The following is a 24553-nucleotide window of genomic DNA, read 5'->3' on the forward strand; positions in this document are numbered from 1 at the left end:
GGGCATCTGTTTACATTCCTTGCTACAGCTTTAGCGCAGTTTTTGTTCTGATAACAGGAGAGGTTAGATTTGGTTAGACTGTCTCTCTGTCTATTTATATTCATCTGCCGGTCTCATTTTACAGCACTTCTATAATACAGTTATTTAACAAACCAGCATCTGTCTGAATTAATAAGTACCGTAATTTCAATTAATAAAAAAAACCATTAAAGTGCACTAACGATATGGCCAGGCCGAAGCCGAGACGCTTCTAATCACATGACCATCACCCACGAATCAAATTTGCACGGACCAAGGACAGTTAGCTAAAGCGTGTGCAGTAGGCAATGGAGCTTGACAGCAGCTTGAATGTGTGTAAGAGAGTCTGAATAAGGTGCCTGTCAAGGGGGTTATCATAGGACTACGCGTATCAAAAAAATGCCGAACAAGTCGAGAAAAGATAAGGTAGGACTTTACATCTTATTAACTAAATTCGATCTATCTATCTATCTGATAAGTTATTATTATGGAGTCATCAGGACAAATATTTCAAACAATTTCTTTTTCTTTTTTTCCCCTTTTTTTTTTTTTTTTTAATTTTTTTTTTTTTTTTTTTACTGAGGAGACATCAAAGTCTGTGAGATCCAGCAAAAGTGGGAGCAAACACCAAGACAACCAAGACTCAGAAAATGAGGTAGCTTTCATGACTGTTCTTTTCAGTAGTAGGCCTGGCAAAAGAAAGTTGGCAATTTACCATTTTTAAATACACTGAACTGAGCATTATTGTATGAGTTACTTAAAACCTAATGTATCATTCTGGGCTTAATAAGGTCTAAGAGAAGACCTACAATAGATGATAGTGTCTACAGTGCTCTTTTATTTATTTATTTTTAATTATTTATTTTTTTTAACAGTACTCCTTTCAGACCTGCTCCAAATATAGATGTTGTGACAAAGTAGTTTAGAAAAAGAATTATAACTAAATTTGATCCATGCAGTATACAAATAGTAGTAAATTAACTATTGGGGGTGAGGAAGGGGACTGCTTCAGTTTTTCTTTTTCTTTTTTTTTTTAACTGCATAATTGTTTAAATTCTGTAAAGATCTGAGATAATAATCACCAGTTATGGTATACTAGTTCTAGTTAAACTGATAGAATCTTTAGAGGACATGGAGTGCTTCATTACAGAATGGACTAGTGGCACAGTCAAAGGAATCCACTCACAAAAGCCTGTCTGCTCAGATTGCTCCACTACAAAACACATGATCTTCTTTATGCAGGAACATGACCCTTGTACATCCCTTTCAGCCTTGTGCCTGACCCCCACCCCCACCCCCTGGCAGTTAGAGTGATAAGTGATCCCCAGTTTCCTTGGACAGGAACGCTGAGGTTGTAAATGGAACCTGCTCTCTGTGACATTTGTTTCCACAGGCATCCTATAAGAGAAGTAGCAGCAGTGCGCCCCCTACTGCCCAACTAATCCGGGTGAAGCAGCCTTCTTCCCAGGTTGCGCTGAAGAAGGAAAGTAGGCAGAGTGCCTCCTGCTTCCCTATCAGCAACAACAGAGAGCTGCACAAGCTACCAGCTTTCAAAGGTACACATGTGGGAGGATGCCACGACACCACAGTGCTGCGTGTCTCAGTTTTCTCCCAATGGAACATCAGTCCTTTTATTTTATTGCTGTCCCAAGAAAATCTTTGGGCTCCCAAACTTTTTCAGAAGCAACCTTTTAAGGGGGTAAGAAGATAAACAGCTGCAGTTAATTTCACCATCATAGAGCTTCAGCATGTTTAGAGTGGGAAAAATGCCAAATAGCATCAACGCACATGTTCAGTTTCAATTTCGTCAAAGCTCTCAAATGTTGAAACAACTTTCTTGTGACAGCAGTATTATAGGTATTTTAGTATTATACTTATTTTAGCCCAGTTCAGGATTCAGTGCATGGTTAATGTCTTCAAAAAACAGTTCCTGATGCAGCACTTCCACTAATAGGTTAGCAAGGAAAGTAAGGAAATGTATAGAGGGAGGCACCCTTCTCTCTCCTATTCACCAAAGCAGCTCAAGGTCAGAGACATTAGAAAGAAGTTTCTTTCAAATGAAAAGTGCAGGCATTACAATAATCTTATATTGAGGTGCATGTGGTTATGTAAGACAAACAATGAGCCATACACTATGGGTGAAAGGGTTATAAAAAGACCAAATCTGGACAGCCCAGTTTTAGTTGAATTATAGTTGTATCACTGTAGCTGCACCACAGTGGTACAATCATCAAGTTTCTACAAAGATGTTTGTTTGTAAATTTATGGCATTTTTCTCATTGATCTTATGGAACTATATAGAGGAGAAAAATACAGTAAAATAAAGGCTCTCAAACATACATGGGAAGGTAGTCTTTATATGGCACACAAAGTAAGGTGCAGTCTCAAGTCTATGAAGGGCAGTATGCCAAACAGGCTTTGGATTAAGAATTGATAGCCCACATGGACCCTCATCCTTTTTAACGTTCAGGAGATAGCATGGTGCATAATTCATGGTGTAGCGGATGCCAGTTTGCGCTCAATCTTGATAATACATTATCCCCGTCTCATGAAAACACAAAGTGCAGCCTATGTGTCTGAAGAAATAGCATTTGAAAGCAACAAACTACAAACTCAACATTTTTTTGTTATGTATATGTATGATCTAGGCTAGTTTGGGCTGAGATGTTGTTGTTATTGTTGTTGTAGTAGACACTCCCACTCTCTGTACAGTCTTTTAATTACTGCTGGCTTCATTGCTTCATTAAAGTTACATAAATGAAGTGAACTGGTACTTTGTGGTTCATCAGTGCATAGAGTACCACACCATGCAGATAATATTACCCACTAATACACCAGGATTAGGGTTTATAAGGCGTACATGGATGAGTCGTCAATGCTGTCTTCTCTGTCAGATGCTTTGGATATTATGGGGCTCAGCTTTCCCGTGAACTGTCCTTAAAACCTATTGCTGTGCATTTCCAGTTACTGCCATTTACTGGTCACTGAAAGAAATTCCGTTCAAGTTTGTTATGGATCTTTCAGCTTAGACATCCACCTGTGGTGATCAGTGAATACTCTGTGGACTTCCTGATCAAATAGGAATGTGATTGAGATCCACCAACCAGGAATTCCCAAAGTTGCACAGGCTACACACTGACCTAGCACAGACAACCACACATTGCTTTTACTGGCAAAAATAAGTGCCAGCACATTGAATTCAGTACTGTTACACTGAATACTGAAGACTGATCTTCAGCCAAATCGGTGTTGTTGATAATCAGCCCTCTCTGAGACAAAGTCAACAGTGCAATCATAAATGGAAGAGCATCATAAGATTGTAAAAGGTATTAATATATCACCCCAAACTTTGCAGCTGTTTGTCTTTGCAGTTGTTTGTCAGATATGAACATATAAAGCAAAAATGATGAGCTGATAAGGTGTAGTGTTGATAGGTTTACAGTCTTCTGTGAGGGTCAGAGTGTGTGCACTGTACCGCTGTCCTAATAGTAGTGGGTGCTTTAACAAATTCCACATTACCCAACTATCAGTATTGAATGGACACTAAAATTATATGGCACTATACTTCTATCAGCTGGGTCAAGGGTTTATTGATTTATGATGCAGTCAGAGACGACATCTGTCCTTTTCAAATGTATAACTAATATACAAATATAATGTATGAATATTTGTATGTACAGATGAACATTCCTAAATATATGTTTATGTCCTTCCCTAACATATGTAGGTATAATTATTGCACTTATAAATTAAAATATTTTAAAATTATACTTCTAGAGAACATCTTTTTTAGTCTTAAGACTGGAATCTATTATTTCATATTTAGAGAGCAAATGTGTGAAATCGCATAGTTTTCAGCTAATCTTCACATACATATGAGAGAGAGAATACATGACCTCTACAATTTTGAAATACAAATGTGAAGACTTGAGAAGCTGGTTATTTTGTCCTTTGTCTTTAAAAAAAAAATCTGCATGAGCCAAGTAAGATTCCACAGCCATATACTTAACTTTCCATTAGCTTTGGCTGGTTAAGTTTTTGATTACCATAACTTATTGCTGCTTTTTAGCCTCTGCATCCAAAGGTAAAGTCTTGTTCTTGATAGATCTTAATAAATAGTATATATATTATGCATTTATTTGCCATGGTGTATGTGTGTGTGGTATGAGTCTGTGGTTTCTTGTTTGTGCTGCCATCTTTTGGTGAAAGGTCAACAGAGTCATTTGGAAGGATGTGTATGAGAGGGACATTATTTGTAATTAGTGTAAGTACTTGTGAGTATAAATGCAGTTCTCAACAGAGTATAGTATTCCCTACATCTAATTTAAATAATGAGCTCATTTACAAGCACTTCATGAATTGAATTAGCTGCATTAGAGCAAGAAAAACAGTCAACAGCAGTGTAACCCTGCAGGACAGGAGTGTGTCGTTTCTGGCACAGAGGCTGCTGTTATTCCGGTGGTGTCATTTTACTCTAACACTATTAGAGAGGCAGACCAGTTGCCCATGCAATGCTGTGGAAAAAACAATGCTTCTCTTCATTAAATTAAGCTAAGGTTTTTAATAGTAGAATAGTTATTTTCAATATCCTTTTTTTTGCCTATTGTTAAAGGACTGTGAGTAATTATACACCTGACTGCTAGACAGTTCCGCTGCACCCTGGTCCAATGTTAATAATCTGATACTTGAGCACAGGTTGCATGTACTGGTCTTTGGAGGGACAGGGGCAGCAGGAGTAATGGTTAGGTTCAGGGAGTGTGTCTGTCACCTATGCTCTACTCATATCACATTACATAATAAAATAACTTACACTATAAAAACCCTATAAATTAATGTACTCAAACATTTAGCTGTCTTTACCTATTTAAATGGACCATTATACAAAATGCAGCCTTATTACTATATGCAAGACACCTAAATTGAGTATGATCAGTTTTATTGTCTGTTAATCAACTGTTTAAACCAAATTGTTGCACTTTGTTGTAGGAAACATAGTAATTACATTACTTAAAATAAATGGTTCGGATGGGAAACTATATAGAGTATGGGGGATATATATATATATATATATATATATCACTTTCCATTTTCAACCCCTGCACTTTACAATGTCTTTTATTTGCAATGTATTTAATATGCCATTACTATATATAAGATAAGGTTTGCATGAACCAAATGAATCTTTGTACCATGCAGTCTGTATGTGTAGTACATAGTGACCTAGTTTGCCTTTTTTTCCTTCCCACACTTTCACTCTCACTCTGCAACCTTAACCTGGTCTTTCTGTTCTTGAGGCTTATCGTTGGTTTACATATTGTGGTGAGCCCTCTAAGGTTCTGTTGGTGTGTTCTTTGCCATTCTTGCCTTTGTGTTCTTGCCACATCTCTGACTACATCCTGAAGACTTTCTGTTCAGCAGTTGAACGTTTTTTTTAATCTTTATCATCTGATCAACAGTCAAAAGGGTTTTTTTCTGAACCAACTGAGAAGCAACTAGTCAACTCTTCAGTTACTTTTTGGATCCTTAAAATGGGAATCCAAAAATAAAAATATTTCTCCTTCATATATAAAGCAAAACTGATGTACAGCACAAAACTTTAACTAAAAAGAGTTTCTAATGCAATTTTAATTTTGACATTTAGGCCATGTGCATTGATGTGTATATCTGTACAAACATTTAAAAATATTCAATGTTTTGCACAGAAAGAAAAACAGTTAGTTGAGATTTATAGGTTTTGAAAAACTTTTGTTGTGTTTTGACAAGTTGTGGTCTAAATTAAATTAGACATTCATTTCCACCAGGTGGGATTTGGAATATTACATGTCATCAACATATAGTTATTTACTGCAATGGAGTTGTGCAAATGGAACTAAAAAGACCTTGATGTGATTTTTTGCTGTTTGATCTTGGATATATACAAAAATAACAAAGAATTAAAAGAGATTTGCAGTCAGGAGGCAGAAAGTATATAGATCAATACAAAGATTTTGAACAGAAGAAATCTCCTGGCCTTAAATGCAATTGTTTTCTGAAGTTTTTCCTGCTCTGCGTCAGTAACAGTATCTGTGGTTGCTTTCTCAGCCAAATGCCACTGAGCAGCACATTCTTCTGTCTTTATTCTTTCTTTCATTTCCTGTTTATATAACTGCCCTTCTGGTTCTAGCCATTGCATTATTTTGTTACAGCTGCCTCGGGGCCTTCTGTCTGTTCATGAAGAACACAGACCAGTTGTTCCCTTCCTCTGCTGGTTTGTTAGGAATATTTCTTGTTCAGTGATAAGGCAGACAAATAAATAAATAAAAAAGAAAATGAAAATATATTAACTAGAGAAAATATGTGGGCATGCACTGTCATCAGTCACAATAGTGTAATCACGTTGCAAACAATGTAATTCATTAATGTTCTTTATAATTATTTTGTAATGTAAAAAAAATATGTATGGTTTTGTGGCAATATATAGCTTTCTTCTCTCACAAATATATCTAATACTATCAAACTGTGACAGTTTTTAATTACAAACCTAGCATAGTTTAATTCAAACAAGTGCAACAATGATACTTCACTGAGCATGGTGCTCCTGTCTTTAAGAAAGTACGCTAGAGCCTGACAACTATAAATGAGCAGAGGAGGGTCCATAAAAACCACTGGGCCAACCCCTTTCTTTTTTAACCAATGGTGTTGTATTTTCACATGCACTCTGATGACAACAACATTTCTAGCTGCAGTGGACCAATCATCTCCCCATTCTTTGTTGACATCACCAGCTAGCCTGTTCCCTCCAGCAGCAGGGAGCTTCATTTTCTGCTCGGCTTTTGTGCTAAAATGGAGGCTGCTTCCTTGCCTTAAGTGGATTGCCTTCTCAGTTGAATGTACATGTTGCCATGCAATAAAGCAGGAAACAGGATGGTTGTAGATGCGCCTAATTCCAACGGGCCTTTCCAGCCGGTGGCCCTAATGCACTTCAGAGGTAGGTAATCCACTCATACTGATTTCCCCCCTCATTCTGGAGGAGAAATAGAGAACATACGTCTCTGCCTGTTCTGAATTGAGTAAATTGTACTGCACTGCATGGCTTAAGGAATTGTTGTAAGGATTATGGTTTGAGTTGGTAGGTCCTTAGCGGGTGTTACAACGATCTGTCAAGCATTACAAGCATAGCAGAGGAAGAAAAAAAGAAAAGAGAAAAAAAAAACAGTTTTACTACCCACTGCCCATCCCCCCCAAAACTGTGATGTCAGAGGATATGAGCTCACATCTTAAGGAAGGGTGTGTGGCGCTGTTTCAACTGTATGGGTTTCTGTTGACTTTTTTTTGAACGAGTTGTGAGGACACGCTACTCTTAGAGGCATTGATAATCAACATTTTCAAATTAATACAGAGTTAAAATAAGTTTATTTTAATACATTCAAATATATTAGGCATCCCGCTTTATTATCTTTTATCATGCATAGCAAAAATAAGAAACTCCTTTTTTTCTGATCTATTTCATGCCTGTCAGTTTAGTGATGTTTTGAGAATTAAGGAACATCACTGACATTTTAAGTCTACTTTGTGAATACGTTTCTGTGTATTGCCTGATGGTTTAAGGTAGAATACATGCCAAAGCATGTGTGTTCGTTTTTAGAAAAGCTAAGTCAGATCTTGGAACAAATCAGTGAAGAACTGTTCTTGTGTTGGTGTGGGTTTTTTGTGCACCATAAGTAGTATCTTGCCGGTAAGATAATTAAGTGTATACAAAAATCTTTCGACAGGCATGTTAGAAAATAATTAAATAAATAAATTTGATTATTTTGAAGATTTTTTTTAAATTTTAATTTCTCAGTCTAGATGAAGCCCATAGTGGTCTTTATAATACCTGATGTCAAATTAGGCAACAAGAATTTTTATACATAAATAGTTGAATCATCCATATAAAGACAGTGCTGCTAAACAAAGCCTAGTCTGCATAGTTCATAAACAGACCTGTATTGACTGTTTATTTTCTTCTCATGACTCACTGATGCTTCTAATGCCATGGCTGGTGGCACGCTGACATTGTGCAATGAACGCAGTTTGAAAAACAGCTTTTTCTGGATGCAGTATGAGCAGCCATGTTTAGTAATTTGCTGGAATAGGCTTCACAGCTGTCACTGGTTTTCATCAATAAAGTCTCTTTGCACAAAGTTGGAGGCACAAAGACCAAGACTTAGCATAGCTAAACTCCAGCCATTTTGCTTCTGTATGTGGATTGTTTAACCACGTGCTCATTGTAGACAACTGTTCTAAAGTCTTTTCTTTTTTTAAGTTTAGTTAATGAATATATATTAACGAAACAAGCTTACTAGGAAAACATTTTCCAAAATTGTTATTGTTTAACAAGTCTAGTGGTTATTCTAAAATCTAGCTGTAATAACTTTAATTAGGGGAAAAATCTCTAGGAAAATTCACAGCTGTGGCAAAATGAACAGTTACAAAAAGAATCCACTCCCTTTGAAAGCATGACCATTCACTCAGTTTTTATATATTTTATATTATTGCTGAGATTCCTCTTACTCGCTCACGCTATGAAATGGACAGTTTGTGCAAATGCTGCAGTCACATGTTAGGGCATGATATTTATTTGGATTGTGATTCAGCCTAATGATGGTGTAGTGTGAGTTCCTGTGAATTTGCATTGTGAGGTATGCAACATGCTGGTTCATTTCTGCATTGCTCCCAGTGATGACAGAAGCATACATTTCTGTGTAGTCTCTTGAGTTCCTAGCTCCTAACAACTAATTTATCTTAGTGAGATGAAGAGAATTCATCTCATCCTAATGAACAGGATCTTCTACTGCTCAGATTATACCACATTTTTGCTTTCAAGAAGCACAAAGGAAACAGGCAGAGATCAGCTCGAATTTGATGGATGAGAGGGATGCTTTGGGACATCTAACAATTTTGGTACTTATGCATTTAATGATGTGTTAAAAGCTCACATCTTAAAATGGTTTGCACTTAAACAATCACTCTCAGATATCTTGTGAAAAAGGTCAAATATTTGTACTAATCACAGAGAGGATGTAGCCTATTATTTTCAAGAAATAGTTCATGCAATTCATTTGATGGAAATATAAATTGCCTTACACTCTGCAAATTAAGGCAGGGTGATGAGAAAACAGCTACTTTAGAACAAACCTTGAAGGTTCCTGACAATTGAAACAAAATGGTGAAACAAACTATTATTTGTTATTTGTATCTCACATACTTAAAAAACTGAAAGCAGATGTCTGAGTCTTGTTTTCTTTCTGACCTTTTATTTAAATTATCATTTTGTTCCTCAGGTCAAACAGAAATGGCTACAGATGACACTGCCATTTTTGTGCATGGTAAAACCAGGTGAAAGGTTGCACAAAAAGAAATGTAATATATGAGCAGCATTTTTGACTTTCACCTAGTACTGCCTTATTTAAAAAAAAAAAAAGACGATGTATATATGCACATGCTTCTCACTTTAAAGGAATAAGTTATATACCATAGGTGCAAAAGGATGAAAATTTTATCTATGGTATCTTGGGATACTTAGATTCACATTTAACATTATAGTTATACTTTAGGAAAAGTATTTTACTTACATACTTTAGTAATCATTTATCAGCATATAATGCTAAGATATGAGTGAATTCTATGATATTGTCTCATTTACCATATATATAAGGTGTGATATTTTCTTAGCCTTAGGGTAAAACATATTAACTAAGTTCCTTGAGATTGTATACCTAATACATTTGCGTTCAGTTCGATTAATCTGTCTACATATGTTGAATGTATACTAAATTAATTAAGGTCAATTCAAATGTGTCACCAACTTTTTTTGGCTGGCATGTTATGTTTTTTTCATGTATCTTTGTGGTACATAGAAAAGTATAGTAATTTCCTTACATTTGTTCTAACATATAGTGCTATTGTTGCAAGCCTTTCATTGTAATGTCCTGTATAAACTACCTGCCAATACCCAGACATTAACAGCAATACACATGCACACACAGAAACTTCATTCACTGTGTTGCTCTCAGACTATGCCTTTGCATGCCCCATGTATTTGATGTATGTCATGCCCATCTGGTACTGCTCCACAGGTTATTTCTACTGCAGCCAAATTCCTGCCTGTGTCCAAATTCCTGCCTTCACTACTGATTCACAGAGACAAATTTATAAACGCCCTTGCCCGTGTCACTAGGATACATTTAGACCAAAATCTTTATTACTTAACAGAGAGTGTTGAGAATCACTGCCCATAGTTGCAAAATTTATTTTCACAATCACACAAGGCATACAGTACCATTCAAAAGTTTGGACACACCTACTTTTTAAAAAACAGTGATAATTATTTATATATGCTGTGTTAAACAAATATTGACTAGATTTTAGATTCTTTAAAGTAAATATCCTTTACATGACAGCTTTGCACTCTCATGGTGTTCTATTAACCAGCTTCATGAGGCAGCCATCTACAATGCTTTTCATATATGCAGAGCGCTTGTAGGATGAGGAACTAAAGTTCTGGGAGAAAGCTATTTGCTGAGAATGCATGTAAAATTGTGTGTGTGGGTGTTGAAAATGAAATATTATATATGCTAGCACCTTTCCCAAATTTGACTGATTCCCATTTCCCATATCATTCAAATTCCTATTTGACTGATACTGTACATATTGACTCACCACAAAGCAACTCTCTGAATGTAACAAATACCATTCTATTCTAAGTACTATGAGGGTGGCAATAAAGATAGAGATATCTATCTCATATGGATGTACTTTCAGGAATACTTAAATGGCTTCAAGGCATTTACAGTGTAATATTAAAAATGCCTCAATGCTTCTATTGAATTAAATTGATAGAAGCAGTTTAATTGAAAGAATATATACTTATTTTATTCAATTATTTTAGAGGTAGATGATCAATTAAATGGGGGAAAGCATATAAAAACTGTTGACACAGAAGTGGCTTCTGATTCTTTTTACACTCTGTATGAAATTCTGACAAAAATAGTACAGTTTCAGGCATTACAAAATTAATGGCTGAATGACATTATCTATAATATCAGATGGTAATCCATAATATTAGAAAGTTTACAATATAAAAAAATTACAAACAAAACATTGATCTTCTAGGGTAAGATACCTCTGTCTGCTGCCTCAGATCTTTAGAGCGTTCATAGTTCTGAAATCCCTGAGCATGCCTTTATTGAAGGTTTGCTAAGGTATTGCTATGGGATGTTATGTTTTTTTTTGTTTTTTTTAATCAGAAATTTCTTCAACCTGATGTACAGTAACAGAACTTTATCTTTGGTCTTACATCTCCTCTCCTTGCTTCTTCTCCAGATGTAGCCCCAGCTGAGCAGGAGAAGCTGTTTATTCAGAAGCTACGGCAGTGCTGTGTGCTTTTCGACTTTGTGTCGGACCCCTTGAGTGATCTGAAATGGAAGGAGGTAAAGCGGGCAGCACTCAGTGAGATGGTGGAGTACATCACCCACAACCGCAACGTCATCACGGAGCCCATCTATCCAGAGGTGGTCCACATGGTGAGTCACACAGGAGGAAGGTGTCAGGACAGAGTCCACATCTGCCCCATTTGTTCATATCTCTAGTTGAGGCTAAAAAAAGCTCCTCCACAGTGTCGGCCTGGCTTGGAACAGGACTGGGGAGAAGGACTTTGAAGTTTTGACTCCTCACAGGTGCTTTTTGCTTTCCCACTCCTGGAAACGGCATGGGTCCTCATCTATGGGTTCTTGGGTTACGCCAACCACAACCATAGCTGGCTATTTGCATGGAAAAAGGTACATGATTACAATAGAAAGGTGGACTTGGGGTCACGCCATCATTACAGAGGAGACAGGGAATCTCAGTGTCCTTCTCAGTACTGCTCCAACATCTGCACTGCACAATCTTTCAGCAGTTTCACAAGGCACTGAACATATTTCATACTACCTAAGAGATGAAAACTGTTGATCACTGTAGGTCAATTGTGACGCAATCACAATATAAGGGGGGGTTCCTTCTGTGCCATCTCTTTTGGACGCAGACATACTTTGATGTCCTTCGCACACATGATCAAAGCTGTACATGATAATAGATATATTTTCGTGATGTCTCTGTTGTTGGCCAATTTAGATATGAATGTGACCTGTTTATGATCATTAAGAAAAGAGCCACAATAAGACGAGCCACAATAATACCTAATAATAGCTGTAATAATACATGGGTAAATTCATTATATGTAACATACCCACTGATTGTCACGTGTGTGTGTGTGTGTGTGTGTGTGTGTGTGTGTGTGTGTGTGTGTGTGTGTGTGTGTGTTTTTTAATATATATATAATAAAATGGCATAAAAAAAAACTAAACATATTTTTCTCTCTACACAGACCTTATTTATTACAATTTTACCCAGTTTTCTTATAAGTTTCTCATGCCAGTTCCTACCTGATAGCTAGATCTCTGCCAAAAACCAACCTGGAAGCCTGAAGGAAAACACAGGCTTTCTCCAAAGCATGAGAAGCCAGCCACCATGTGTACAAGCTGCAATTTATGCAGTTGAACGGACAGCTGCCCAAAAGTGGAACAGTTTTCTCTCCTTCTTCCACACTTGACCCTTAGACAGCTGTGCCACTCAAGAACCCTAAATCTTATAATATTGTTAGTTCTCTGGCACTATTGTTTTAGTAATAGCAATGTGAAATCATTTGATTTATCCTCATAGGTAATGTTGCATTTTTCTACCTCCTCTAGTTTGCTGTGAATATGTTCAGGACATTACCTCCATCATCCAACCCAACTGGTGCAGAGTTCGATCCTGAGGAGGATGAGCCCACACTCGAAGCTGCTTGGCCACATCTCCAGGTATGTCTCTTGGATTTGTTTTAAGAGCAGCTCCAATGCCTATACATGTAGTCCAGAAGATACCTTGCTTAATTCTGAATGAACTGGCTTAGAATAATTAAGAATTCTAATTTCACCTGGTCCTGAAAGACAAAAAACTTTAATTAGTTGAATGATGAAGAAAATCAGACAGAAGTCTAGAAGCCTTGATTGCTGTTCTTTTCTCTCTCTTAGCTCGTCTATGAATTCTTTCTAAGATTTTTAGAATCACCAGACTTTCAGCCAAATGTTGCCAAGAAATATATTGACCAGAAATTTGTGATGCAGGTAAGATGCTTTCAGAGCAAAACTGAAATATAAAAGTATCTATTTAATACTGTTATGTGTTGAATTATTGTATAATGTTGTTCAGTCTATTGTATCTGAACTGAATTGCAGCTTCTGGAGCTGTTTGACAGTGAGGACCCCAGAGAGAGAGACTTCCTGAAGACCACTTTGCACCGCATATATGGGAAGTTCCTGGGATTGCGAGCATACATTAGGAAACAAATCAATAACATATTTTATAGGTTAGTGCTTTGGTGCCTAATGTGTATTTTTGTGCATAAAGACTTTCTTAGTCTAAGTGTATTGTTTCAGTTTTCATTCAGTATATTGCATGTTTTACAGGTTCATTTATGAAACAGAGCACCACAATGGAATAGCAGAATTACTGGAGATTCTTGGAAGGTAAAACCATTAGATAGTTTAAATGAAAAATCATACCAAGTGTGGTTATAATAATGTCTAAATCTGTAATATTTGCCTGTGTGTTTCCTTGGCCTCAACAGTATAATCAATGGTTTTGCCTTACCATTAAAAGAAGAGCACAAGATTTTCCTGCTGAAGGTTTTACTGCCTTTACACAAAGTCAAGTCACTTAGCGTTTATCACCCACAGGTAGGTATCCTCCATTCCAAATCACACTTTGAAATTATAACATTTATTAAGTAATTTCCTCATAAACATCATATATTTTATCTTGACAATATTTTGTCTTGTTCATTTGTGTTTCACAGTAGTGTAAGCTCCTAATGCTATTGTTATGACATGGGAAATAGACTCATTAAATATTTCATTAAAAGGAGCAGAAGCAAAGCAGGAACAATAAAGTGGGTTGGAGTTATTATTAAATTCACCAACATATTGCACCAATCAGTCGGTTGCTATAGTGACAGCTAGTATGGTTTAAACCCATCTTTGCTTCTGGGCTGTGGCACTAGGTGTAGCCTCAGTATCTCCACTCCACAAAAAAAACAGACATGTTTGCATGCAAAAGCCCAGGCATGGGGGAATTTATTTTCATTGTATCACAGATGTAAATCACAGATACTTTCTGTGAATCACAGCTATGGGAGCCAGACACCTGCATGTATTTAGTGACACAGGTTAGCTGTTTACATCACTGACCATGTAGGAAATGGTAAGATTCTTTCTGATTCCAAGAGTGAGGCACTTTAGCCGTGAATCACAGGCGCGTCCAAGTTATATGTCTAAGATCCATTGGTCCCAGGATTTATGACTGCACTAGGTGCATTCTCACATGTTTCACAGACAGATTAATTTTGGTGGCAAGCCGAATAGACACAGGAAGCTATTGGCTCCATCTGCCCCATGTTTGCTAGTGTGTTTGTCTCAGCATTTTAAAATTTCTTTTGGTCAAACCAGCCAAATGAATACCGTGTTCTTTTTCTGTATCTAGTTGGCATATTGTGTGGTGCAATTCCTGGAGAAGGACAGCACACTTACTGAACCAGTAAGTCATTTGACCTTACATGTTCAGATTTTGACTGGACTTAATAGCTTTAATCACACTGTCTGTTGATTGACACCAGGAACCTATTAATAGTCCTTTATTGTCCCCTTATTTCTTTAATTATTTTCAAATGTTTGATTTGCAAATACACACACAGACAAATTAAAACTGTCCCAGTTGTTCTTTGCTGCACCAGAATAATATGAATTAATCAAGACAGTTTAATCCAAATATTAATTTATATTTCTTTTAAGGGTATACAGATTTATGAGAATTAACATGATACAGATCTATGCCATTCTTAGTATTTCTGTATAATTGGGGTCTAAAATGTAAGCTTATCTAAATTCTACATTGAACAGGTAGTGATGGCCCTTTTGAAGTACTGGCCAAAGACACACAGCCCTAAGGAGGTGATGTTTCTCAATGAGCTAGAAGAGATCCTGGATGTGATTGAGCCGTCTGAGTTTGTTAAAGTGATGGAACCTCTATTCCGACAGCTGGCCAAGTGTGTGTCCAGTCCACACTTTCAGGTGAGAGCAAGACTGGGTGAAAACTCAAAGCCCAGACGCACAACGTGTCACATCAGTTTAAGTGGCTACAAAGGAAAGGTTAAGATATGAATACCTAGCAGACATGTAGTCAGACAATGAGCCACAGCTTGAAAAGATGCAACAATTGGCTGCATCTGCCTCGGAGGAAGCATGTCGCGTTCAGCATATTTATTAAGCCATGGTCTGATTAAAACCTTTGTTGAAATCTTTTTATGCCTTTGTGATTGAAGAAATTTGTCTGAGTATTGCTGTGTTGCAGGTAGCAGAAAGAGCTCTTTACTACTGGAACAATGAGTACATAATGAGCCTCATCAGTGACAATGCAGCCAAAATCTTACCCATCATGTTCCCAGCATTATACCGCAACTCTAAGACTCACTGGAACAAGTAAGATTGCCTATGTGCACCTGTAAAAATGCTGAAAGTCAAAACAGTACAAACATATTAAGAGCCTATATTAAATAAATATCATGTGATGTGGGCTATGTAGGACAAGCTGATTTAACCTGAATGATACTGGAACTTACTTTCCTTCCAGTATGATTGCTGAAGTAGATGCACACCCTAAAAAAATGTTTCCTTTACATTCCCATCAACTGTCTAACTGATTAAAAAGAGCTTTGGGTAGACTTCTTAGAGAATACCCATGGTTTTATCTATTTTAATGGGCCATTATAGGGTTCAGCTAAAGTTAACTGGTTCAAATAGTTATTGTTCAAATAGGTATTGAAACAAAAGCTTACAAACTTGTTGAAATATCCTAAATACCCTCTGCAGGACCATCCATGGCCTGATTTATAATGCTCTGAAGCTTTTCATGGAGATGAACCAGAAGCTGTTTGATGACTGCACACAGCAATTTAGAGCTGAAAAGAATAAGTAAGTGCAGATTCTTATCACACTGAAAATAGGATTCACTTATTTGAGTATTGCAGCAATCCTCTAAAGTAAACCAAATTACTTAACATAATTTTTAGTATACTTACATTTTTTAGTATACTTTAAATCTTGTTTTGTTTTCCTTCCTTGTAGAGAGAGAGCAAAGTTAAAAGAACGGGAAGAGGCCTGGATTAAGATCGAAAATCTTGCCAAATCAAACCCGCAGGTGTGACTGGGTGGGGACATTTGTTAAGGCTCAGCATTAGTTTGAATCTAATTGCACTTATTATACAATGGTGCATCAAGGGCATTTTGGGCTGTTGGAGGCATTAAACAATGATTAGGCTACAAACACACACCTTACTCGAGTACAGTAAACTAAACTATTTTGGGGTAATTTAAGTGTTAAGGCATGGTTGGTAACTATTGTCTCTTTCAGTATTTAAAGTGACTTGTAAAGCATACGCATCATATGATCCTGGTTATTGACTGCAAGCATTTTTTCATGTGCTTTTGTGCATTGTGAACAATATAACAACATTTGGATTGATCCTTGCTTCTTAAAGCACTAGGTGAGGTCATCAAAGTCTTCCTGCGTAGGTTGTCAATGTTATTTTAGTTCTGTATGTTCACACAACCAGCGCATGTCCAAATAGGCAAAGTAGAATATATTCATCTTTCTTAAACTTAACATATTGCTAATTTAATTAGCAATTTAACTTCACAATTCTCATGCCTTGCTTCATCCGTTCTCTTTGATTAGTCTTTATCCATCCTCTTCTGTGCCTGAAACTGACCGTCTTTATAACTTTCATTTCTTTTTTCATTTCTTTTCTTCTCTTTTGTTTTGCACTAGTTCCTTATGTATGTTGATTCCTCTGGCCTAAATAGCCCTGTAGAAATGGAGACTGATGGGCCATTGATAGAAGATATTCAGATGTTAAAAAAGACTGTAGAGGAGGGAGCCATTCAGGTAACTGTGGGTTTTGTCTATCAATGAATCATCTAAATTAACTTTTGTAGCGAGGCAGCCCATATGGAAATACCATGGAATTTTATTCTTTTTTTTACCCGTACAATGTATTAGTTCTGCTTTTTTGATCTCTGCACCACTGGGTTTGATTTCCACAGAAATATCAATGAACAAATACAAAACAGTAATTGGAGCATGTAGCAATCAATCAGTATGACACTCACTATATAACATAAAAGGATCTTACAGGTATGATGTTTTTGAGAAACACACTGCTGGGATAATATCTTTGCAACAATGTTAGATGGGACAAAAAATAAATATATATTAAATATATTCTGTATTTGCCAATAAATGTAGCACAATTATTATTGTTGTTATTATTATTAATTATTATTATTATTATTATTGTGGATACTTGGTCAATTATGGCTATGTTTTAAAATATTTCTTTCCTACAAACAGAAAATAAGTATAATTTTGAAAACCTCAACATATGAATAGCAATGGCTTCTGCATATTACTATTTATTAATACTTTCTGAGCTTTGTAACTACTCTTTCATTAGAACATCATATATAGACAAATGACAGCCCTAATGCTATGATGGAATACTGTTGTTGAAGTCAAGGATTAGACAGATTATTCATTAGAATTAGTAGATTATTAATTCTTCATTCAGCCGTTCTCTAGTGTATCCTAAAATTGCTAGCAAGCATAACCCATATATCTTACAAGTGATAAACTACAATCTGATTTATATGGAAAGAGTTAAATTATGTTTTGGTTTGAATATTAACCATCTAATATTCACTGGTTGACTGAATCAAGATTTTTTTTCTATATCATTTAACAGTTCTACTAATCTCTGTTCATTAACCTTAGTTTCACCAAAGTCTTTGAGTCGCAATTTATAGTAATGGCCAACAAAGCATAGAAGTAGTATGAAAGTAGTGAAAAACTACTCAACAGAGTGGTGCAAATCCCAACAGAGAGTGGTGCATTCCATCATTGAGCTTCCACTGAACAAAAAAAGGTGCTGTTGACATTAATGTAGTGGTGTTAAGTTTTTATTAAAATGTTCTGACATGTCTGAGCTTGTTGCTTCTGTGGTTTTGCACATGCGCAGATGCAGAGGGAGCAGCGGAAGGACCGGCCGCTGGTGAGACGCAAGTCCGACCTGCCTCAGGACATGTACACCACGAAAGCCTTGGAGTCGCACCGTCGAGCCGAAGACATGATCGGCAACCATGATGGCCGCTAGCTTCACCCCCCTCTTCCTGAGTCTTCTTTGTTCGCCTCTAAACACAGCTCATTCAGCAAACTGGTGCGCCTTGCTGTGGTGGGGCACGCACCACTCTCCCCCAAGTCAAAAGTTTGGATTGCTCAGGTTTTTATTTGAAAGGTATGGGGCCAACATCAAGGCTTTCTCCTGCCCTGTCCTTCTTTGTGGCTTCCCCCTCCCGCATACTGCAGTTCTTCAAGCCTATGTGTTGTTCCTCTCCATCCTGTCTGCACACCTTGACCATGGCAGAAGCTCCTGTTGCTTCTGGCTGGGTGAGGGCTGGTCGTGAAAACACCCAAGGAGGTGCCTCCTTGGTTCTGCTTTGGGGTTTTTTGTTTGTTTTTTTTCCAAAGGGAACACAGAATGTCTAGAGACTACTTGCAAGGACAGTATTCTGTCATATTCTTTTCCCATCAATGGCTTCATCATCTCTTTTTCTTGGAAACCCAGGGACAGTTACCAGTGCCAAGACCATCATGAACAGCTTTCCGTTACCATTTCTTATTTTTGTCCATCTTTATTATTGTGTGAGTGCATTTTTGTGCCATAAGAAACTTTTAATATTTAGTTAACCACATAACAGATTTCTTGTGGCAATATTAACCATTCACAATGGGATATTGATGGTTCAAACAATGGTACCATTTTTCTTTTCAGAAATGTGTCCATCAGTTAAGCTTAGAATTGAAACATGCAGTTTATTATACTTTTGTGTAAATACACTTTAATCTCAAGTCATGTTTATTTGGGTGGTGCACATTAGTCACCAACTTTTTAAGTGAAAGTAAGCTGTCAGTTCAGCAGGGAATTGGCTTGTTTCCATAGTGATAGCTATATGTAAGTGCTGCTTTTTACTGTACATTCCTCAAGTTACTGCACCTTAATCTCAAAGAGCACACCCCATTATCCCATTGCTTTTTATTTGTTATTTACCCAGCTAACAGCAGTACCATAGAGCAACCTCCAGAGGAAGCAAAATATTACCAAGAGCATGTACAACATGTTTGGGAATTAACCTGGGCCCAAAATAGCTGTAACATTGATATTGTCTTAAATATTAAAGAATGTGTTCAAAATGATGATCATGTCACAGACATTGTGTAGCAATGTGCTTAGCTTCTTACATTGCTAAAATGTCCGTTACTAGCTCAAAGGCTCTATTCATAGTAACACCACTGAGCTTTCTGAGAGAGCTGTGTTGTCAAAATGCCAATGGCTAATATAATCTAACATACACCCATGTGTTTGATTATCCCCTCCATCTCATTGAAAATTGGCCCTATTTTCTATCTCTTGGTCTGTTCTTAACTGTCCAGAACCGTAAGGACTGTTATTTTCATCGAGAGGTTGGAAACACACTTGTCCACCCCTTTTCAGACACATCCGAGTGCCTTTGTGACTGGTGCGTTGGAGACATATGATTTACAGATTTGATGACGGGGAGTGATGGCTGTGAGTGAATTACTGCTGTTCTATAAGAGGTTCTGAATGTGGCATACTTGGATGAATGCATGCATTCTACTGCAAATGATAACAGACACAGGCACATTCATGAAAAAACATACCCATGTGAGGATGACATATTGATTGTGGTTTGTTTTTGTTTTTTTTCAGAAGCGAATAAATTCCTGTTATTTTATAAATTGTATTCAACTACCTAGAAGCACTTCCTGAAAACTTGAAAGCTGTTCAGTTTTGTTTGTGAGTGGGTGTGCATGGGTATGTATATAGGTAGTAAAGAGGTGTGTGTGTGTGTGTGTGTGTGTGTGTGTGTGTGTGTGTGTGTGTGTGTGTGTGTGTGTGTGTGTGTGTGTGTGTGTGTGTGTGTGTGTGTTCGTTCGTTCGTTCATAGCATGCTCATAAGTATATTGTGGCAGTCTGTACATTTTTATGTAGAAGTCTTTCTGTACCATTGTTTGAACTTACATTTATATTTTTCCCTTGTTGTCTTTAATAGTTCTATTGATGTATGCTCGAATACTGTAACTATAAACTAAACTGGCCCATCCAACATGACACAACAGTTTTTTGCTGAGGATTAAAGATGTCAGTTCATGTTTTCATTTTGTTACTCTTGTGCTTTATTGTGTGTTGATGTTGAGACACAAATATACTTGTCATGTATAAAAACAACAGAATATTTCAGTTTTATTTATCTCTACTACTCTGTCTACTATTTACTGTACTATTAAAAATAGCTTAACTTAAACTTCCCAAAATATTATTTTAACATGGTAAGTGTCCTTTCATATGACTTGTACTATACTACTTCATTTAATATTGTACATATATTTTTCCTTATTTTATTTTTCTGTAGTATTATATATCTAGATTTATTTGTAAAAAAAAAATAGTCCTGTGTACAGAATTTAAAGGAAAAAAAAGACTAGAATCTGCAGAACAATGGAATGTGGCACAATATTTTCTCTCCATTTTTGACTGTCAGCATCAGGAAAGTCATGATATTTTCTATCAGTTTGTATCTCCAAAAGGTTTGTTGAACCATTCTGATAACTGCAACAAAGTTGATTCAGTTGCCATTGATTGTGAGCCTTTACCCAACTTAAGTGGTGTATATCTATATAGAATGAATAAAGAGTCTATGTGGATTTATATTTTCATCTGACAATGAGTTGTTCACTCTTTTGTTACTGTGTGCATGCACACAGCCTTTACAGTCTGTTTCTAGCATAAGCCTCCTTATTTTAATAAAATTATTGTTTCCCTTTTAAGTCCTCCATTTATGATACTGAATATCATACACTGGACTGAAACAACTTAGACACTAGAGGGCTCTATATAACCCAATATTTTGTGAAGCTCATCTCAATTTATATAGGCTTTGCTTTGCAAACCATTGGATACTGCAGTGCTCTTCAAAGCAAAGCATTTAGATATGAGAAAGGTGTTACATTAATGTAATAAATAAGATTCTGTGGTTATATGTACTAATTATGTACAAATATATGTACTAATTTATAGTAAAAACTTACAGTACTGTACAGGGACCTAGGAGCTCCTGTGATTTTGGCTGGGTTTTGCTGTTGAAGACCTGTAGCCTAAACACATAGTAAACATACACCTTTAGTAATGAAGCCTTATGAAAAGCTCCTTGGTGATATGTCAGTATTAGCTGGCAACTGACAGCTGACAGCTAATACCTTACAATCCTTATTCTGGCAAGCCATTGTTACATTACTGGTGAAATCAGTGATGCCTAACTGCTGTCCTGCAGGGCCAGTGTCCAGCACAGTTTGGTGACTTATGTGCTCTGTCACAGGGGTGTTCAACCTCAGTCCTGGGGCCCCACTAACCAGTACAATTTAGCTTTCCCCTGCTCTAGCTTTCCTCTGCTCTAGCAAAAAATCAAGTGCATTGAGGTGTAAAATAAAAATAACCGAAAATTGTACTTCAACACATCTACTTAACCTTTTAATGAACTGAGAAGTTTGGATCAGGTGTGTCTGGGCAGGTAAATTACTAAACTGCGCTGCACTGCACTTTGGCTTTTGAGGGCAAGAGTTTTAGTGTAGACACTGTAACCCTTCATGAACTAAGTAGCTTTGTAGAAATAAAAACTATTAATGTACACCATCTTATTTTGTATATTACTGTAAAGTGACTTCTTTGGTTAAGGACAAGATATTTTCTTTCTTCTTTTCCAGATGACTTATCCAGGTATTTGTCTTCTAGAAAAAATTGTCAGTGTTGCAGAATCTTGCAAGGTTCTCCCAAAATGCAACCGGCCATTGCCGCTGCTGCATTGATATTCTGCAGGAGTCGGGAGCGGGTGTACTGACTATGCCAATAACCAAGTTAGTTAAGATTATTAGAAGCATTATATATTGGAACTGTGTGCTATAAAAGGCTAAACAACAAAAACACTACATGAAAATACATTACCAAGGTTTGCTACCATTTACACAGAATTGCTAGTTCTACTAGACCTGCAAAAGGTGTCAGTGTTTCTGCTTTATGACCTTTAAAGACCATGATATTTTCACCTTTTAATTTTAAATAACATTATTAATTATACATACATGATCTTGGTGAATTGCTACAATGCTACAATCATTACGGCTGTCTAATGTCTGAAAAAACCAGTGTATACCCTTTACTTTTATACCTTTTATAAGATAAATCTGGCATGGTAACACCTAGTAACCTAATAAACCAACACCTAAACTATCAAGCTGCATGACGATGCATTCTTTTTTCTGCAGCACAATGGTGAAAAATATTCCTAATTTATTTGCTGGGCAGATTCATAGGAACTGGTTCTGCATACATTTTCAGAGGTCACTACCTTGAATAATTGTAATGTGTATAGATGGGAAGTTTTTTAGTTATTTTCTTTAAGAAATGGGGGGGGGGGGGACATTTGAAATTTCACAGACAATAAAAAGAGTTTAGCATAGCCTAAGGAAAATTTAAGGGTGTCAGGGCAAGGGAAGAATCGGGGTCAAAGGGGAGAGTGAATAAACAAGTGAGTGAGAACAGTCTTTCACAGATGAAGTCAACTGAAGTTTATTTTGGGTTTAATCGCTATGGAGGTATTCTGTGGTCAAGGCTCTCTGATGTTTAGTCTACTCTGAGCATTTTCTCTGTGATTGCTTCCTTTTATTGGTGAAATGGTATGCTCGTGTTGTGCAAAAAGCTGCAACAACAGAAAAGTCCCAATAAAGTCCCTCAAGAGAAAAAGCAAAACAGTTAACCACACAACCGTATTTTTTAGATTTCTGACTTGGAAAAAATGCTATGGACAGCCAGTAGAAGAGCTAGCTAACTAATGAGTTAAATGATTTGCAGCGGTGAGATGCAAAAACATCACTTTTTATTTGTATTCTGGATTTTCATAAAGAGGTTTTCTTTCTTTTAAAGTAGTTAACATTATATCCATGTGTTGTTTTGTTTGCTGTCAAGTAAGCAAGACACAGGGAGGGTAGCAGAAATGAATTAATCTGGTCTTGCACACAGGATAAGGTTTAAACAATGTTGTTTTTAAACAATGTTGACAACTACCTACAAAGTTTGTCTCGGTATGGTATTCTCTCTGTTTGATGATTGACTGTTTAGAGGCATGTTGTTTAGTGTAACACTCACTGTAGCTATACCTCCAAAATGGCGAATCAGTGCTGTCACAGATGGCTCACACACATGATTGACAATGAACAATAGAACAAAATAGAGAGTTTTACTTATGCAATCAGTGAGTGCCATTTTTAGATGGTAACTTTAATTTATGTGGGTAAAAAGCAAAACCTTCATCACACTTTAAGATATGTTCTTGTTTGTGGCATCCCAAGCTTAGGCGACTAGCAGTGAAAGCAACATTATAAATGTGTCCTCACAGCACTGTGGCATATCTTGCTTAGACTCAGTAAGCCAACAATGATAGCTGATAACAGATGACTATTGTAGCTTTAATATCAATTTTGTCTAAAGGACTAAATGTCAGTCACCTTTATGTGTGGATTGGTGTGTGCTTTGGTGCTTCTTGCTGGATTCTTCTCTGGTTGGTTAAGGTAGGATCTGAGTTTACTTACTTTTGCCTTAGATTCTGTGAAATTCAAGGCTTATTGTCTGAACCTAGTTGTTAGATGCTTGTTAGCTGTAATTACTCACTACAGGTGTAGTTTCGCCCTGGCGTTAGGTGTGAATTGAGGGGTGGGCTCAGCACTTATTGAACTGACTTAAATTCGGACGACTCATAATCAACATCTGGGAAGGCTTTGTTTTTGCTCTCAATCAGTTCATCTACATCTCAACTACTGGACTTCACAAACTCACCTCAGTATCTTCTCATATTATCTCAATCTTTAATCTCATACCTCCACAAATCAAGCATCTGAAATGTGTCTCTCAGATCCTGTCCACATATCCTACAGATCTCCGTGATGCTATCATCATAGATGTCGCAATCTCAGCAACCTCGCTTACTCACAATGTTCAGCACCATCACAGATCGTGGTGGCAGGAGGGCTCTGTAATTGCCAATCTGCTGTCCAGAAGGCTGACTTCATCTCAGCACTAGCATCCCTCCACTCCCTACACTTCCTGGCTCTAACAGAAACATGGATTATCCCTGAGAACTCGGTGACTCCAGCTGCCCTGTTCTCTGCCTTTTCATTCACCCATTCTCTGAGGCGTCTCGGTAGGGGTGGTGGCACAGGTTTAATATTCTCTCGAGAGTGGCGTTTCACTCCACTT

The 24553-nt window shown here is 37.0% G+C and overlaps 1 protein-coding gene across 5 annotated transcripts; it reads left to right on the forward strand.

The window, feature by feature from the left end:
* Positions 1–88: 88 nt before the first annotated feature.
* On the forward strand, positions 89–20958 carry ppp2r5ca (protein phosphatase 2, regulatory subunit B', gamma a). Of its 5 annotated transcripts, none has more exons than XM_027025843.3 (16): positions 93–444; positions 602–673; positions 1412–1574; positions 11362–11561; positions 12768–12878; positions 13092–13184; positions 13296–13426; positions 13527–13586; positions 13688–13796; positions 14599–14652; positions 15015–15185; positions 15466–15593; positions 15984–16085; positions 16239–16311; positions 16942–17058; positions 18188–20958. In XM_027025843.3, the coding sequence occupies exons 1-16, from the start codon at positions 418–420 to the stop codon at positions 18320–18322; spliced, it is 1746 nt and encodes a 581-aa protein (XP_026881644.3). In that variant the 5' UTR covers positions 93–417; the 3' UTR covers positions 18323–20958. The 5 variants fall into 5 exon arrangements, with proteins under 5 accessions (XP_026881645.3, XP_026881644.3, XP_081577863.1 ...); XM_081721737.1 differs by having other exon boundaries at positions 94–444; positions 605–673; XM_027025844.3 differs by lacking the exon at positions 16942–17058 and having other exon boundaries at positions 89–444.
* Positions 20959–24553: the final 3595 nt, after the last annotated feature.

This window comes from Electrophorus electricus, chromosome 10 (genome assembly GCF_041902795.1).
Source record: "Electrophorus electricus isolate QZ-2024a chromosome 10, ASM4190279v1, whole genome shotgun sequence".
Classification (NCBI taxonomy): domain Eukaryota; kingdom Metazoa; phylum Chordata; class Actinopteri; order Gymnotiformes; family Gymnotidae; genus Electrophorus; species Electrophorus electricus.